The 17,803-nt window shown below is 70.0% G+C and overlaps 2 protein-coding genes across 2 annotated transcripts in view; both read left to right on the top strand.

Annotated features, from left to right (window-relative positions):
- The window catches only part of LOC114489734 (splicing factor SWAP), a 46,654-nt gene extending 35,005 nt beyond the window's left edge, over positions 1-11,649 (top strand). Inside the window, exon 19 of the mRNA XM_036014751.1 lies at positions 11,617-11,649. The gene's annotated coding sequence lies outside the window, so the exon portion shown is untranslated. The remainder of the gene's footprint in view (positions 1-11,616) is intronic.
- On the top strand, positions 1,051-17,216 carry MMP17 (matrix metallopeptidase 17). The gene is made up of 10 exons (XM_028503575.2): positions 1,051-1,208; positions 7,666-7,801; positions 8,460-8,589; positions 9,021-9,304; positions 9,760-9,936; positions 10,114-10,213; positions 11,472-11,554; positions 11,660-11,812; positions 14,063-14,320; positions 16,378-17,216. The coding sequence occupies exons 1-10, from the start codon at positions 1,086-1,088 to the stop codon at positions 16,701-16,703; spliced, it is 1,770 nt and encodes a 589-aa protein (XP_028359376.1). The 5' UTR covers positions 1,051-1,085; the 3' UTR covers positions 16,704-17,216.
- The last annotated feature ends 587 nt before the right edge of the window (positions 17,217-17,803 follow it).

The following is a 17,803-nucleotide window of genomic DNA, read 5'->3' as shown; positions in this document are numbered from 1 at the left end:
GCCGCCGGGGGAGAGGGGGCAGCTGCAGCCCCGCCAGGACGGAAACCAGCACCAGGAGTGCGGCTCCTGCGTCTGAACCGCAGACCCCGCACGACCTGCCCGGAGCCTCTGCATCGTGGCCTCCTGCAAGTTACTCGGTTTCTCCGGGCCTCAGTTTCCTCCTTTAAAATGGGAATAAAAGTTTTCTTTTTAAATATTTTATTCATTTATTCTTAGAGAGCGGGGAAGGGAGGGAGAGAAATCCATGTGCGGTTTCCTCTTGCACGCCCCCCAGTGGACCCGGCCTGCAACCCAGGCCTGTGCTCTCTCTGGCTGGGGATTGAACCCGCGACCCTTTGGTTAGCAGCCAGCACTCAGTCCACTGAGCCACACCAGCCGGGGCTAAAACGGGAATAATGGTTTTAATGAGATGTTGGGAGAAGCGAACGAGATTATGTGTGGGAGGCTCTGAGCACGCGCCGGGCGCACACGGACTACCAACGACCAGCTGCGGCCAGCTGTTCCCGCCCCAAACCCACAGCGACCACGGACCGTCCGTCCTCGCTGACCGCCCCAGAGACCCGCGCTCCCGACTGTACCCGGCCTCTCCGGAACTTGCACCCCAGCCCACCCTTCCCGCGGCCCCAGCCCCCACCCTTCACCCCCTCCCACTGCGGAGTGAGGGCGCCACCTGGCGTCCGATGGGCGCTGCGGCTGCCGCGCGGGGTCCCCGGCCAATACTGCCGGTCCGGACCCCGTGCGGGATCCGGACGGGAGCCGGGGTCAGCTCCCCGGGGGACGGCCCGGCTCCCCGGCCTCTGCGCCCACGCGCCCGGGACTGTGTGGAGACACTCGCAAAAACGCCCTCTTTCGAGCCGTCGCCTCAGCCCCTACCCCCAGCGGACTCGCGCGGAAGGTTAGGAGGATCCCCGCGGAGCGCGGGCCCTTTAAGGCGGTGGGCGGGCCGCGCAGCCGGAGGTCATTAGCATACATTAGCATGCCCCGCCCCGCCGCTGGGTAGCTCAGTCGGCCGGGAGCAGCGCGCGGGGCGCTCGGGACGCGGGGCGCGGGGACGTCCACGCCGCGCAGCCCGCCCTGTGAGCGCGATGCCCGGCCCGCCGCGCCCCCGGGCCCGGGTCCCGCCGCTGCCGCTGCTGCTGCTCGTGCTGGCGGCCCGCGGGGGCTGCGCCGCGCCAGCACCCCGCGCGGAGGATCTCAGCCTGGGGGTGGTGAGTGCGCAGCCGCGAGGCGGTCCGGGCTGGCGGACCCCTCGGGCGCCCTGGACCCATTTCCCGGGCAGCAAAGCCGAGGCGGTGGTGGGCCGAGGGTCGGGCGCGCGCGCACCGGGCCAGGGGCCAGGCGCCTGCCCCCTTCCCCGCCCCGTGCGCTCGGAGCGCTGCAGCCGCAGGAGCCCGCGGAGGGGAGCGGGGGTCGCCTGGCCCGAGCCCCGTGCCCGGCTCGGAGCGGCTCCAAATGGGGACCCCAGGCGGGTAGGGCAGGCGTCGCGGCCCGGGAGAAGTGCGCCCCGCGTGCGTTCCCGGGGGAGGGAGGGAGAGGGACGCGCGCCCACGGCCGAGGACAGGCCGGCGCTGCGGAGTGTGGGCGCCCGGAACGCGGGTGGTTCTCGAGTTGGCTCCGTGGCGAGTGTTGGGGAGCGAGGGAGCCGGCCCTCAGCATCCCCCCCGAGCCTGGATCTTGGCCCTGCGCCACCTCCACTTCCTCTGCCAGGGTGCCCAGCCCCTCCCTGCCGCCCCCACGGCCCTGTCCGGAGCGTGATGGGGTCCCCCTGCCGGCCCCAGGCTCGTTCGGAGCCCCACCGCCCGCCTCTCCCGTGTGCTCCAACCCTGGTCGTCCTGCTGGCTTGGGAGCCGCGCTGGAGAAGGCGGTGGCCCTTCCTACACCCCCTCCCTCGTGCAGCCTGCCGGGCTTGGAGCTTCCTCTGGCCCTGGGAGAGTTAGACCAGACGTCGTGCATCTGGTGCCCCCCTGGGCGCGGGAGGCCAAGCCAGGGCGCCAGTGCATTAAGCCGGTTCCTCCTGAGGTTTCCGCCCCTGCAGCTGCCCTGGCTGCGCCCGGACGCAGGGACCCAGGCCGGGGCCCTTAGCGCCCCACCCGCGCACGGCCCACATCCCTGGCATCTCCTCAGAGGGTTCTGGGGGGGGGGCCCTCTGCCAGTGCCAGGGGCACGCAGGAACGCCAGGTGGGTCCAGACAGGCACAGGCGTTTGGGCGTTGTCGGCAGCCCCGTGCTCGGCAGGACTTGGCCACAGGTTCTGGACGAGAAACAGGCTCTGGCCGCTGCCAGGCCACCCCAGCCCTCCAGCCACAGGGAAGGTGCAGCCAGGGTTCCCGCATGCGGACTTCGGGGGACCCCACGGCCGGCTGCCCGCCAGCCGAGCTGCAGCCTCTGAGGAGGTGTGCCCTCACCCACCTCCTGCAGGCTCTCGGGGGCTAGGGGGTTCCCCTCCTGGACCCCCTCCCGGGGCGCACACTCTGTGGACACCGTGTCGGGGCTGAGCCAGCGCACAACCCAGGCCTGGAAGGCTGCTGGGGGTCACGGTCAGGCGGCGGAGCTCCGGCCCAGCCAAGTTTGCTCGTCAGACCCAGTGCGGTCCTGAAGATCCCCCCGCTGCCCGGAGACAGCGCCAGGCACACTGCCCCCAGGTCCAGCCTGGGCACCTCCTGCCCCTGTTCCCATGGGCTCTCCAGTGCCCAGGCGGCCACTCGGCCGCACCCTGTGGGGTGCGCTGGGCTGGGGACCTGGCTCGCCAGCCTGGGGCCCAGCGACGGCAGGGCCCTGGCGTCTGGCCCCCCGGGGAGAGCAGAGGCTGCTGCCCTTGCCCGGGGAGCCCCCACCCCCAGGAGGCCTAGTGCGGGAGAACCTTCCTGCCTCTTGCCCTGGTTTGTGGGCAGAGGGCGGCCTCTGGTGGCCTTCTGGGGAACGACACCTCAGAGCCTGCGCCCCAGAGGTGCGAGAGTTCTGTGAGACACCCAGGATTTACGGGGATGGGGCTCTTTCCCGCCAACCCTAACGACCTCCCTGGGGCCCACCAGCTGGACGCCCAGGCCTGCCCACGCCCGTGAGGAGAAGGGCCCCTTTGTATGTGGGATCCGGCATCACCCAGACAGAGCTGAGCCCGTGGGCCAGGACATTGGATGCCTCTGGCAGGGGCTCCCCGCACCCCGCCGTCACCCAGCCCACCGGCCTCAGCTGGGGGGACGAAGCCCGAGTGAGCCCGCCACGCCCGGCGGACGGCGGCTGTCAGGGCCGGGCTGCGCCCCCCTGGGCCCGAGCTCCTTGTTCTTTCGGAGCAAGAAGTTTGTGGAGCAGGACACTCTGGCCGTGTGTGGGGCCACGGGGGACGCAGCACCCCCCTCTGGCCCCCCACCCCTCCGGCCCCCCTTCCAGAGGTGCGGGGGCACCGGGACCTCAGCCCCGAGTCTTCGTGGGTGACAACCTGCCGCCCCTGCTGTGAGCCTGCCGCCTCCACTCGGGGGTGTGTCCTGGAGGATGGTGCGTCTGCCCCGCGGCAGTCTGTGCTGGGAGTCACGCCTTCAGCCGGTGCCCCTGGGACGGGCGGACGGCTCCTCACACTGAGCTTTGACCGGAGCTGCCCGATGGGGGCCGAGGCCTGTGAGGCCCCAGACCCTGCTGGGGGGGGGCCCTCGGGACAGGCCTGACGTGGCGCGTGGCAGGCAGGCCCACTCCCCAGCGTGCCCAGGGAAGTCCCTTCTCCCAGCAGGCCTCTGAGTTCCCATCGCTGCACACCTCACACGGAACTCCGCCCTCCCGCACCTGGGTGTGGGCTGGGCTCGTGGCTGAGGCTGTGTGTGAGGGTGGCCGGGAGCAGCAGCTCCCAGGGGCTGAGCAGGGCAGGGCGGTGATGGTGGGTGGGAGCCGGGACCACATGGAGACTCCCTGTCCCCCTCCTGCTCCGCACGGGGTGGGGGTGGCAGAGCGACAGGCACCCTGGCCTCAGCCTGTGGTCCCCAGTCCCAGTGCCCAGGGGAGCTGTGGGCCCCACGAGGGCTCAGGCTCGAGCCACAGGCCTGGCGGGGGGCCAGACGCGTCCTCGCAGCAGCCGCCGCCGCAGTGGAGGAGCTGGCCACCTGCCCTCAGCGGGAGCCGGGGAGTGGGGCAGGGTTAACCCGGAGGGCCGTGTCGCCGGGCTCCCAGGCCCTCTGCCCTTCCCCGGGAGCTTGAATGTAAATGGGTGTGGCTGGGGAGGCGCCCCTCCCCGAGCCCCTCCCACTCCCGGACACCCCGCAACAAGTTAGTTCGGACTCTGGGCTGGCGGCCGGCCAGGAGGGACTGAGGAGTCTTTGTGGCTTTGTTGTGGGACCACCGTGGCCCCGGCAGGACCGCGCTGCGTGCCCGTGGTTGCTGCCTCAGGCGGTGCCCGACCCCTTCCTGGTGTGGCCCCCAGGCCTGTGGCCTAAGCGCTGGCCTCGGTGTGCTCATCAGCACAGTGGGGCCAGGAGAACACGACGTGGGACACTCGCTGGGCGGTGCCCCTGCAGGGCCCAGGGCTGCGTCCGGCAGGAGGGTGAGGCGGCCTGGGAAGGCGGAGAGGGTTCGGGACCCGCTGTGTTTCTCCGACACAGCGCGGTCCCCGGGGACCTGCCCAGGGTGCTGGAGCGCCCATGATTCTTGTCTCTCGGTTAATGGCGACGTGGGCTTCCAGCGGGACGTGGCGGGTGCTTGTGAAGGGTGATGCGGCCGCGACCGGTTAGCTGGCAGCCCCCGGCTGCGCCCAGCACACCCAGCTGTCAGAGGGAGGAGGAGGGTCTCGGCCAGGCACCCGCCTGCCAGGCCCCTCCCTGAACTCCCTCAGGTCACCCCCAGGCCCGGCCCTGAGCACTAGCTAAGGAGCCCTGGCTTTCTGCCGCAGCCAGTGGCGCGGGGATAGGCCCTGAGGCCAGCCGGCCCGTGGTCAGCACGTGCCCTGACCTCTGTGTGCCTCAGTGTCCACCTCTGTAAAATGGGGACAGTAGAGCCCGTCTCCAGGACCGACTCAGCAGTCTGTCCTGAGTGCCTGCTGTGGGCGGGGCCTGAGACTCGGCAGGGTCGCGCACCCCGTCCCCACGCAGCTCTCCTCGTGGCAGGTTCACCAGTGGACAGTGTGCGACCTCCGTGAGCAGTCAGGGTCCCCCAGCGCGATGACTGTCGGTGATGGGATGTCTCTGCTTGTTTATCTCGGGTCCCCGTGTGACTGTTCCCCCCAGGGGCGGCAGGGCAGGGTCTCCCGGTCTGTGCCGGCGCCCCAGCGCGCCCCACCCTGAGCCCTTGGTTGGGGTGTGTTGATGGACTCTCAGGGTAGGGGGGACTTGGGATCACCCCAGCGGCCAGCACCCCCAAGCCAGTGACTGTGGCCTCAGTTTCCTCAGCCGGGAGGAGACAGCCACCCCAGGAGGCACCAGGGTGAAGAGGGGACGGGAAGCAGGTGCTGGCCGCGCTCCGTGGTTTCTGTTGTCATGGGGGGCAGGGCTCTGCGCGGCACCCGTTCCTCCTGCTCTTCCCCTGGTGCTGCGGTCTGTCGGTCGGAGGCGGGAGTCTGCACTCAACCCGCCCCCCGGCTCGGCTCCCCCATGTGTGCGGTGGGGCTAATGCAGGGGACCCCGAGGCTGGGGGGTGCCCTTAGAGATGCAGTGTGGTCAGGGACTGACAGTTCAGCCACCTGTCCCCAGGCCCCCTCACACCAGGGCAGGAAGACGCGCCCACCTGGCGTCAGGGGCCAGCGCGCGTCCGCCCACGTGCCCGCCCTCCCCCACCTGTGAGTGCGCACACGGTGGCGGCGCAGTGGGGGGCGGCTGCGGGACACAGTGCGCGCAGCGAGCCTTGGTGTTCGCCGGCGTCCTGGCGTCACAGCGCGACGCCCCCGCCGTGGCCCCGGGAGCTGCGGGACGAACGAGGGGAGGGGTGCCTGTGGCCTGCGACCCGCGGGCGCAGTGACCGATCGGGAAGCGCGGCCCCGGTGGTGGCTGCACCCCTGGAAACGGACGAAAGTCTCGAAGGGCGCTCAGGGTGCGCGGTAAGTCCGTGGGCCCTGAGCAGGGACGCACGTGGTGCCCACGGGCGATACACAGAAGCCCCGGGGCGGGAGAGCGGCAGCCCACGCCTGCGGGGTGCGGGCGGGGCGCCCCTCCCGGGCCTCGGTCTCCGGATCTGGGTATCGGCTCAGCGCCAGGGTCCCTGCAGGAGCGCCCCCTCGGCTGCTGGGATGGGGGCGGGGCCACTGCGGGTTGGGCGTCCCTGGCCCCTCCCCTTGCCGGTGGCCCCGCCCCTTCCCCAGCTTTCTGGAAGGTTCAGCACCACCCTCCCGCGCGGGCTGTTGCCCTGGAGACGCGGGTGCAGTGGGTGCGCAGGCGGGGGACGCCCGGGCTCCGTGGGCTCCTAGGTGTTGGGGGCGGGGCTGCCTTGGCTCCGGGGTCCGGGGGGTCTCGTCGCCCCTGCGGGGACCGCACGCAGCCCGGCTCTCGCGTGGGACCTGCTGTCCCCGTGGTTAACACTCCCGCCCCGGCGCCACCCCCTTAGCTCCCTCCGCTGTTTCGAAATGTGTCAGCTACCGGGGAAAAAACTGATCCTCAGCCGTTTGGCAGTCTGCCCGCGTCCTCCGTGCTCCGCGGCTGGGAGGAGGCGGCCAGTGCGGGGGCTGTTCCGGCCGCCCCCTCCCCACAGCCTCTCTCTGGCTCGGCGGGGGCTTCTTGTTGGGGGGGTGCGGTCCCCGTGTCCGCCTGCAGGTGGGGCTGCCGGGTCCCCCCAGACCTGCCGGAGGCTTGTCCTGCTCTTAGCCTTGGGGTCTCGCCTGCTGAGCCTGAGGGCTGTGCGACACCCCCACGCCACACTGGAGCCCAGGCCTGGGGGGTCCTGGGAGGAGTTGGGGGTTGAGGCGAGGGGTCTGCACGGTGCCGCTGGGCGGTCTGAGACTGAGGGTGCAGAGCCCCAGGCCCGGCCTGCGGGTGGGTGCGAGGTCCCGCCCCCAGCACCCAGACTGGGTCCCTTTCTCAGAGCCTTGCCCCCAGTGGGGCTTCGAAGTGCCGTGCCCCGGGGGGAGGGGCAGGCACCCGTGGCTGCCGCCCGGCTGGGGGGAGGAGGGGCCGCGCCTGCACTGAGCTCGGCCCCCACCGCTCGTTCTGCGAGTCGGCACGGCCCTCGAGCCCGCGGCTGGTGCGTGCTTTCCAAGACTGGCAAACGTCTCCAAACAGACAAAGCGTCCTCAGGTCTCCGGGCCCCGCGCTCCTCGACTGTGAACCGCTCCCACCCCGGGGTGGGGGCTGCTCACTGCGGCCCCACGCCCAGCCGTTGTCCTAGTTACAGGCAGGCTGCGGGGGCGGGGCGGGGGGCGGTGCTCTCAGGGTGTCTCACTGTGTCCTCGAATCCCTGCGGCATCCGCAGACGGGGGTGGCCCAGAGGGGTGGAGCCACTTGCCCCCCTGGCACAGCAAGGAGGGTCGTGAGCCCTGAAACCTGGCTCTGGGGTCTGGGCCACCCCCATCTTCCCCCTCCCCCATGGACAGCCCTCGACCCGGCACCCCAAGTTGGGGCCTCAGCCCGTGGCCCTTCTCGGCGTGGGGTTCACCCCTCGGGTCCTGAAGTCCCCTCAGCAGGGGGTCCGCGGGGTCTTAGGGACTGATGGGGGGCTGGGCTGGGTGAGCCCCAGGACCCCCTCACGCTGCTCTCTGCCCCAGGAGTGGCTGAGCAGGTTCGGCTACCTGCCCCCAACGGCGGACGAGGCTGCGGGGCGGCTGCAGACGCAGGAGGAGCTGTCCGAGGCCATTGGAGCCATGCAGCGCTTCGCCGGGCTGGAGGCCACCGGCGTCCTGGGTCAGTCCCCAAGCCTGCCCCCCCCCCGGATTTCTCCTCACCTGCTCCCCCTGTTCCAGGTCTGACGCACCCCCAGCCTGCCTGTGTGGAGTGAGGGTTGGGGACAGGCCTGCTGTCCCTGGGCAGGACCTAGGGGTCCCACCACCTGGGAGCCCCTCTGTAGCCACCGCAGTGTCCCCAGGGGGGCACGGCCACGCCCAGACCCCCCTCCACACCACACCTCAGGGGCTGAGGCTCAGTGACCACCGCAGCCGCCCAGGGCCAGGCCCCATCCTGCCCTGCAGGGCGGCGCCTGCCCAGTGCTGCCCAATGCCCAGCTTTCCCTGAGGAACCAGAAATCTGGGGAGTTTAGTGAGCACCCCACTTCTCACATGTTGGCCACCAGTTCCAGTTTTCAAAGACCCTCCTGAGGTCTGTCCCAGGGCTCCGCCTGGGACACACGTGTCACATGAAACACAGGAGGAGTTGGCTACACCGGCCCCCATGGGGCCCCGTGATTGGTCACGGCCCTGCCATGGGGCCAGGGACCCCGTAGAGTGGCCCCATCCCCCCGGACTGAGGGCAGCAGGCGGCCGGGGGCTGTCCCTCAGGCTGCTGGGAAGCCAGGTTGGGGGCAGTGCTGGGCCTGGCCCCTGAGCCTGCCCGCCCGCCCCTGCAGATGAGGCCACCCTGGCACTGATGAGGACCCCACGTTGCTCCCTGCCCGACCTCCCGGCCGCCACCCCCGCCCGAAGGAGGCGCCAGGCCCCAGCCCCCACCAGGTGGAACAAGAGGAACCTGTCATGGAGGTGGGTGGCAGGGCCCCCAGCCTGTCCCGGGCTTAGCGTCCGGGGGCAGCACCCGCTCACCGGGGCTTCAGACTGAGGCCTGGCCCTCTTGGCTCTGGGGGCCAGAGGCCCGGGACCCCGGGCCGCAGGCAGGGCCGGCCGCTCCTGGGCTCTGGGGGAGAGTCCGTCCCCAGCCCCGTCACGCCGTCCTCAGGGGGCCCTTCTGTCCTCTCGTCCTCTTCTTCGTGGTGGGGGTGCTCCCCGTGGACTTGGGGTCCCCCGAAGTCCAGACCGGCCTCCTCTCAGTCCCTGCCTCGCCTCACGCCCCAGAACCCTGTTTCCCCACGGGGTCCCAGCCCCCAGCCCTGAGGAGGGGTGCCCCAGGGAGCCCGGGGCGGGGGCGCGGGGCCTCCCCCGGCGCCCCCACCGCGGCTCTGACCCCGCCCGCCCAGGGTCCGCAGGTTCCCGCGGGACTCGCCCCTGGGCCGCGACACCGTGCGGGCGCTCATGCACTACGCCCTCAAGGTCTGGGGCGACGTCGCGCCCCTGAACTTCCACGAGGTGGCCGGCAGCCCCGCCGACATTCACATCGACTTCTCCAAGGCCGAGCACAACGACCGCTACCCCTTCGACGGCCCCGGCGGCACCGTGGCCCACGCCTTCCTCCCGGGCGACCGCCGCGCCGCGGGGGACACCCACTTTGACGACGACGAGGCCTGGACCTTCCGGTCCGCGGGTGCGTCCGGGCCGAGCGCGGGGGGCCGCCCCGCCCAGCCCGGGGGACATGGCAGGAGCCTCACGGGGCCCCTGGGAGGTGGAGAAGCCGCCAGGGCCTCCTTAGGCGTCCAGACCGCAGGGCCCACCTGTCCGCTCGTGGCAGCGGCTGGGCAGCTCCAGCGTGGGTGGGCCTCACCTGCGGCCTCTGGTAGGTGCCCCCACCTGGCCGGGCTTTCGGGCTTGGGACACGGCTCCCCGTGTCCTCTGACTGGCCGAGGGGGCTGTCCTTGTGCAGGGAATGTGGCCGACCCCACTGTGAGTGGGGTGTGGGCCCTGTCGCCCCCAGAGGGCCGCTGCCACAACCCAGACAGGCCCAGGGACTCCTCCGGCACCTTCCTGCCCAGAACCCGCCCCGTGCACGAGCCCGGCCCCATGCCCCCCCATCTGTGACTCACTGCCTGTCCCCGTCCCCAGATGAGCACGGCATGGACCTGTTCGCGGTGGCCGTGCACGAGTTTGGCCACGCCATCGGGCTGAGCCACGTGGCGGCCGCGCGCTCCATCATGCAGCCCTACTACCAGGGCCCCGTGGGTGACCCCCTGCACTACGGGCTCCCCTACGCGGACCGGGTGCGTGTCTGGCAGCTGTACGGTGAGTGCCCCCCCGAGCCGGCCCCGGCAGCCCGAGGACAGGGGTGGAAGCTGGGGACCCCCCCCCACCGGGGGCGCAGAAGGGTCCCTCCGTCTCCACCCCTGGGTTCCGGGAAGGGTGCTGGGGTTGCAGCGAGGCGGGTGCACCGGGCTCCACCCAGCCCCCCTGTCTCCACAGGCGTGCGGGAGTCCGTGTCCCCCACGGCACCGCCGGCCACCACGGAGCCCAAGGAGCCCGCCCTCCTGCCGGAGCCCCCTGACAACCGGTCCAGCACCCCGTAAGCCCGTGTCCCCCGTGGCAGCGCTGCCCTGAGCCCCAGTCAGTGCTCTTTCCTTAAACTCCCCCGTCGGCGGGGGCGAAGCTGCCCCCCCCCCCCCCAGCCCTGGAACTGCAGAGGCCCTGGGTTTCCTGAGTGACGTCCTCTCGGCCTCCGTCCCCGTCCCTGAGGGGGGTGTGACAGACGCCTCCTCCATAGCCTCAGACCAGCACCGCCTCTGAGCCCCGGGATTCTCTGGGTCAGAGACTCGGGCAGGGCCCACGGGGTGTGCAGGGGCGCGGCTGGCCCCTGCTCCACGGCGGAGGGGACGTTGCCGCTGGTGGCGGCCCGGAAGGCGGGACGCCTGGTGCGGTCGGCAGGACTCGCACACGCGGCCTGTGCACGAGCCTGGAGCCCGAGCGGCCGTGTCTCCAGGGAGCGTCCTGAGAGCTGAGCTGGACGGCGGCTGGACTCGAGCCACCTGCCCTTTGGGGCCGAGCCTCAGAGGTCGCCTCGGCTGGCCCTTTGGCCCCCACAGCGGGGGCCAGCCCGCCCCCTGCCTCCTGAGCGCCCGGCACGGCCGTGTGCACCGTGCGCGAAGCACAGACCAGTGCACGCGGTTGCTGGTGCTCAGGCCTCTTTGCTCTTCGTGGGTTTGATTTTCGTTTCTGAAGCTGGTTTCACGCTTTCCTCCCTCCGCTGCGGGCCACGCCAAGTGTCCGCTGAGCTCGGGAGATGCTGCTCCAGCTTCCTTTCCGGTCCCCTCGTTGAAGAATGAGCTTCTCGGCCCTGAAGGCCCGGGTTCACCTTCGGGGGAGTCAGCCTCCCTGGCCGCCACCTCCCAGCCCCCCTTACCCCCCCACCCCCGCCACAGGGAGGTGTCCCCTGAGAGCCCGTCCTCACCGCCACCGCGGGGTCTGAGCCCCGCCTGCTCCAAGCTCTTCCTCAGGCGCGTCACCCTCACGTCGCCCTGAGCCCGCCCTCAGGCACAGCCGCAGCCCTGACTGAGGCCGGTCCCGGCATGGTGGCCAGTGTCCCAGTGGCCAGTGGGCTGTGGGGGTGGTGAGAGTGCCGTCGGTCCAGGTGCCCCCAGGGCTCCTCTCGCTCAGGGTCCACCCTCGGCCGACCCGACGGGCCGGTTTCATTTGCTCTTCTCTCCGGACACCAGTGCTGTGCGTCTCCGAGCGGCGGCCGGTGCAGGGCTCCCTCGGGGAGGGGGGGGGCTCCCGTGGCAGCCCAGGATGGGGCTGCCCCGCCCACCGGCTCCGTCTGTCCCCAGGCCCAGGAAGGACGTGCCCCACAGGTGCACCACCCACTTCGACGCGGTGGCCCAGATCCGCGGCGAGGCCTTCTTCTTCAAAGGTAGCCCCTGCGGGGCGCAGGGTGCGGAAGGTGGGGTGCGGGGTGCGGCGCCCAGGGCGGAGGGGGCCCTGGGCCAGGCCTGCCCCACACGCGCTGTCCCCGCAGGCAAGTACTTCTGGCGGCTGACCCGGGACCGGCACCTGGTGTCGCTGCAGCCGGCGCAGGTGCAGCGGTTCTGGCGGGGCCTGCCGCTGCACCTGGACGGCGTGGACGCCGTGTACGAGCGTGCCATCGACCACAAGATCGTCTTCTTCAAAGGTGGGCGCCCCGCCTGGCCGGCCCCAGGACCGCCGCGCCCGCCCGCCGCTGCACCGGGGCGGCCCGGGTGTGCTCCGAGCCCAGCCGGGGGCAGCCTGTTCCCCCGAGCGCTGACCGGGTGTGTTTGCCGAGCACCTACTGTGCGCCATGCACCGCGAGGCTCTGCAGCACCCAGGGGCCAGAGCACGGGACCTCTGCCCTCACGCTGGGGGTGCACACGGTCCGCAGCCACCGGGGCTGAGGCAGCTCATCCCAGGGCACCCAAGGGAGCAGGTCGCAGGTGGCGGGAACAGCCCAGGCGAAGGTCCTGGGGCAGGAAAGGCCCGGCCCAGCGCCAAGAGGGCAATGAGGCTGGAGCCGGGTGAGGGGTGCGGACGCCGGGCTTGGCCGTGGGGGCGGGAAAGGGGTGGGGAGGAGCTGGACTCTGTCCAGGTCCGTGTGTCAGTCTGGGCTGACGGGTCCCCCAGAGGAGGGCATCACTACCCCCCCACCCACGCTGGGGCCTGGCATGCAAGACGGGCGCCCGGACCCGGCCGCTTAGAGTTGAGCCGCGGCCCTCAGCGCAGCGGTCGAGGGTCGGGTGGGACCTGCCCAGGGCAGAGCCGGCCGTCTGCACTCAGAGGCCGGAGGGCGGGGAGCCCACCCCTCCAGACAGGCCAATCCCCGCTCAGGGCCGGGCCTCCCCAGCGTGAAGCCACCTGCTGCCTGGACCCGGGCTCCCCCCGGCCCGGCCTCCATGTGGGGGGCGCAGGGCCCGACGCCCACACTCACCGTGCGGCCATCCCGGCCAGTCTCGCCGCCCAGCGCGGCCACACTCACGGTGGCGACCCGGCACCGACAGCGTGTTCCGGACTCGGGCTGTTTGACGGTGCGTGAAAGCCACGGATGCCCCGGCAGACCCCACAGCTCCGGCCTCGCCAGGTCAGGCCTGCAGCCCCCGGGGCCTGCGCTCCTGCTCCGCCTCTGGTCCAGGGCGCGCACGCCAGCCCACAGCCCTGACCGCTGAGTCCGCACGCACGGGGCCACCACGCCTGCCCCGTCCCCACGACTCGGCCGTGTCTGGGCCCCCGACGTGAGTGGGCTCGGGCGCTGGTCCCCTCTGTGGGTCCGGCTGGCGTCACGATCTCCTGTCCTCTGGGCTCATGCCTGGGCAGCAGGTGTCCGACCCCCTTCCTCCTTGAGGGTCAGGCCCCTTCCACGGAGCGGGCGGGCCTCCCCATGTTTGCCCTTCGCCTGCCGGTGGACACTCGGGCTGCCCCGAGGTCCAGCCACTGGGACGATGCTCCTGTGAGCTCAGCCGTGCAGCTCCCCCCCCCCCCCACCGGGTGCCTGCTCTCGCCTCTGGGCGTCGGGCCAGAACGACGCCCCCGGCGATTCTCCGTGAAGCTGGGGGAGGAGGGTGCCACCGGCAGGCGCAGCTTCCCCGCGTCCTCACCGGCACCCGCCGTCCGCGTGGCCGTGGGGGCGTCTGGCTGGTTCTGGCGGACACCTCCCCGGCGTGTGGCACTCATCTCCCGGGTGACGAGGGACACGGCGTCTGTCCCCGTGGTCAGCGGCCATCTGAAGACCTTCCTCGGTGGAACGTCTGCTCCCGTCCCCGTCCAGCAAAGGACTCCTAACGTCCGCTGCTGCTTCTGTCCTGAACAACAAGGCCGCTCCTTGCTGGGCAGCGGGGAGGATGCACCGTCACCCTGGAACTGAACTCTCGCGTCCCCACCCCCGCTCTGGCGGAGCGGCACCACCGAGCTTCCGGACAGAGTGGAGGACGGGCCCCAAAGCCTCTCGGACCGTCTTCCGGAAGTTCGGCGGATGGGTTTGAAGTTCTGGGTGGTGTCCGAAGGCTCACACACTCGTCGGCTTGCCGCCTGTCTTGTCTCTGCCACAAAGACGCTGCCAGCCCACCTCCTCGCAGAAGTAGGTCGGGCGGAGCAGAGAGAGGGCATCCGGTGGGCCCCGACTCTTCCCGGGTCTGCCCAGTGGTTGCCCTCCCAGAACCTGGGTGCTCAGGCTGCCCCCGAGTGGAAGGAGCCCATGCCAGGTGCAGAACAGGTGCCAGGTGCGGGGCAGGTGCCAGGTGCCAGGTGCGGGGCAGCTGTCCGGCCCTCAGTAGGTGCTCAGTAAACGCCGGTGAGGACTGCTGGGCCCAGTGGGGTGGGGGCGCCTGCAGGCGGCCGGGGTGCCGGGGGAGAAGCGAAGGCTGGAGCCCCGCCCGCAGGCGGCCGAGCCCCAGCCGGCTCTTTCTCTCCCCAGGAGACAGATACTGGGTGTTTAAGGACACTAACGTAGAGGAAGGATTCCCGCGGCCCGTCTCCGACTTCGGCCTCCCGCCCGGCGGCGTCGACGCTGCCCTCTCCTGGGCCCACAGTGACAAGACTTATTTCTTTAAGGACCAGCTGTACTGGCGCTATGATGAGCACGCCCGGCGCATGGACCCCGGGCACCCGGCCCGCAGCCCCCCGTGGAGGGGCGTGCCCAGCACGCTGGACGACGCCATGCGCTGGTCCGATGGTGAGCCGGGCGGACCCAAGAGGGGGTGCGGCCTCCGTCTCCCCACCTGTGGACGGGCGTGGGGCGGGGGGAGGCTGGGGGCAGCCCTGAGCCAGGGGGCGCACCTGGGCACCCCTGCTGCTGACCCTCCAGGGGCCCCCTCGCCCGCCATGACGTGGCCGCCCCGGCGCCCAGCCCCCTCGTCCCTCCCTGACCGGGCAGCACAGAATGACCGCCACCCCACAGGGCAGCTCCAAGGGGAAGGGAAGCTGCTTCTACTTGGCTTTTTAAAAAACAAGCTAATCTAATCTTTTATTTATTATTTGCTTTTATAATTTATCTCTTAAAACATCTTTTTCATTGATTTTAGAGAGAGGAAGAGAGAGTGAGAGAGAGACATTGATTTGTGGTTCCACTCATTCATGATTGATTCCTGTGTGTGCCCTGACCGGGGACTGAACCCACAACCTTGGTGTATCGGGAGCGCACTCTAACTAAATGAGCTACCCGGCCAGAGCAAATTTAATCCTTTTAAATACAGGACCTGCCCTGATCAGTGTGCCTCAGTGGGTGGGGCGTTGTCCCACAAAGTGAAGAGTGGCTGGTTCGATTCCCAGTGACGGTGCAGGCCTGGGTTGCAGGTTCGGTCCCTGGTCAGGGCATGTACAGGAGGCAACCAACTGATGTTTCTCTCCCTTTCTTTCTCCATCATTTCCTCTCTCTCTAAAAATAAGTAAGATATATTTTTAAAGAATTTATTTATTTTTAGATACAGGGAGAGAGAAAGAAAGGGAAACATCAATGTGTGGTTGCCTCTCAAGCGCCCCCTACTGGGGAACCTGGCCTGCAACCCAAGCATCTTCCTTGACTGGGAATCGAACTGGTGACCCTTTGGTTCTCAGGCCCATGCTCAATCCACTGAGCTACACCAGCCAGGGCATAAGTAAAATATTTTTTTAAATCTAAAATGTGGGGCCTAAGAATTGATCATCGAAGTGCACAGTATGTGAACCGTATATCCAATTAATGATCGACAGAAAATCATGATGTCGATCGTAGTTTAACTGAAAGAAAAAGCAGGCTTGCAGTCCAGCGTACCCCTGGCACCTCAGACCCTGTTCAGAGTTCTCTCTCGCCTCCCGGAACCCCAGCTACTCAAGGTTCCTTTTCCAGGGACACCACGTGCCTTGCCATGTTCGAGCAGCGTTAGGGAGAAAACGGATCAAACTTACTCAAAATCCACATGACGGAAAAAACCCGCATTATTAGAAAAACAGTCACGCTCATCCGCTAAATCATCTTAGTGTATTTTCTTTGATTTTTCATTTTGGTGTATTTTAGAAAATGGACTGTTAAAGTAGACCCGGGAATAGAGGCTCCCCCTCCGTCCGAGCTGGGCGCTGCCCTTCCCACGGGCTGTATCGGGTCAGGGCGTGGCCTCTGCCCCGCCCACCGCGCCCTGGCCGGCCACAGCGCTCCCGGCGGGGGGCATGGGGGGGAGGGGAGACGCCGAGCTAGGAGGAGAGGAGTGTAGCCTTACAAGGGAGCCTAAGTTACCGAACACAGGCGTGAGAACCATTAGTTTGCCAGAACGGAGAGGAACCACGGCAATTTCAATGATGCTTCTGAGAGCGAGGCAGCGTCCCAGCCGGCGTGGTGGGGCTTGGCGGGCACTTGGGGGCTCTCACGGGCTCTTCGCTCGCTCGTTCTCCGCAATCGCGTGCTGGGAGCAAGCCGCGCCGCACCCCCCCCCCCCCCCCCCGCTCCGCGTGTACGGCTGGGAAAGCGGCTGGTGACGACGCCGCAGCCTTTCCGCTCGGTGCTCCGCGCTACTCCCGCGGCGCCTGGCACGTAGGGGGCGCCAGCAGTGCGCCCACAGGAAAGACACCCGGGGGCGGCTCGTGCGTCCCTCCGCCCGCAGGCGGCTGCCGAGCTTTCCCCGGCCTGTGCGGCCAAGACAGGGACTCCGACCCGCGGGACCGCGCGGCCCGCCCCGTGGCCCCAGCCTCGCCCGTGTCCCCCGCCGTGGTCCAGCGGCGCGGCAGCTCGGAGCTCAGCCACCCCCCTCTCCTCCGCAGGGGCCGCCTACTTCTTCCGCGGCAGGGAGTACTGGAAGGTGCTGGACGGCGAGCCGGCTGTGGCGCCCGGCTACCCCCAGTCCACGGCCCGGGACTGGCTGGTCTGCAGAGACTCGCAGGCGGACCCCGCGGGCGCGGGCGCGGAGGCCGGGGCCCCCGCCCCACCCGGACAGCACGACCGGAGCCACTCGGAGGACGGCTACCAGGTGTGCGCCTGCAGCTCCGGGGCCTCCCGTGCGCCCCGGGTCTGGCGCCCCCTGCTGGCCGCCGCGCTGCTGCCGCCGCTGAGCACCCTGTGGAGAGCGGCCTGGGCCCCGGCGCTCTGACAGCAGCTGCGGGCCTGCGAGAGGACAGGCAGTCACAGCCCGGGGTCACCCAGGGCAAGGAGGAGTGCCCCCCACACCAGGACCCGAGGCAAGAGCTCCTGGAGAGCGGGCGTGTGGCCTTGGGGACCCAGCGTTGCAGCCCCCGAACACAGCCACCACTTCAGCCTCCCGAACAGAGCGGCAGCTTGGGGCTGCCCCTGAGCCGGTCACCCTGACTCGTGGACACAGGAGCACCCCTCCCCCCCCCACCCCGGCCTTTCTGCCTCCGCCTGTCTGGTGGGGACCGGGAGAGACTGCCCTTGCAGCCGGCCGACACTGGTCACAGAGACCCTCACCAATAGGCCCGGGGCCTCCGCTCAGGGTCCGGAGCGCAGCCCTGCTGGGGCCACCGCCCCCGTGTGGCCACCCTGCCCCTGGCCCCTGGTGCGGCCACCCACCATGGGCGTCTCTGCCCCCAGTCCCCATGGGCTTGCCGTCGCCTTGCTCAGGGCAGCAGCCCCCAACACTCAGTCAAGCTCCCCCCCCCCCCCCCCCCGCCCCGAGCTGGGGCCGCCGCCGGTCTCCCTGGTGACAGCTGCAGACAAACACGACCTCCCTACTTCCTCGCTGCTCGGCGTGGCCCCTTGCACCCCAGGTGGGGCCTGCAGGTGGCCGTCCTCCAGGCCTGGATCCCGGACCTGCCTGTACTTGGGTGGTGGTGCTTCCTCCCCTCGGGTTCAGTGGCCCTGGCCCGTCCAGCATCTCCGTGATGAGGCTGTGACCCGGGGTCCTTCTACCCATTTCACAGATGGAGGAGTGGAGGCCAGCTCCGGAAACTCGCCTCCTGCCTGCAAACAGGCCGACAGAGCCCACAGAGCCCGCTGGCAGAGCCCCTGCCCGGGAGCACTGGACGTGCAGAATGAGACACGTCCCGTCCTGGGGAAGTGCCTGGGGCGGGGCAGCCAAGCCAGCGAGCGCCCTCAGGACCTCGGGGCAGCTGCTGTGCCCTTGGCTGCTGCGGCTGCTGCCCCGGCTCCGAGGCAGGCCAGCAGCCCCCTCCCGCCAGAGGGGCCGGTCAGCCCTGGCCTTGCAGGGTGGGCACCAGGCCAGGAGCGGCTTCT

The sequence above is a fragment of the Phyllostomus discolor genome, chromosome 13 (genome assembly GCF_004126475.2).
Source record: "Phyllostomus discolor isolate MPI-MPIP mPhyDis1 chromosome 13, mPhyDis1.pri.v3, whole genome shotgun sequence".
NCBI lineage: Eukaryota > Metazoa > Chordata > Mammalia > Chiroptera > Phyllostomidae > Phyllostomus > Phyllostomus discolor.
This window is presented reverse-complemented; position numbering and strand designations above follow the sequence as displayed.

Excerpts from the sequence above, each read along its gene's own strand:
- MMP17 (XM_028503575.2), top strand. The coding sequence starts at position 1,086 with ATGCCCGGCCCGCCGCGCCCCCGGGCCCGGGTCCCGCCGCTGCCGCTG. Across the intron at positions 7,802-8,459 it reads GGAGGCCACCGGCGTCCTGG|ATGAGGCCACCCTGGCACTG; the intron begins GTCAGTCCCCAA and ends CCGCCCCTGCAG. Across the intron at positions 9,937-10,113 it reads GCGTGTCTGGCAGCTGTACG|GCGTGCGGGAGTCCGTGTCC; the intron begins GTGAGTGCCCCC and ends CTGTCTCCACAG.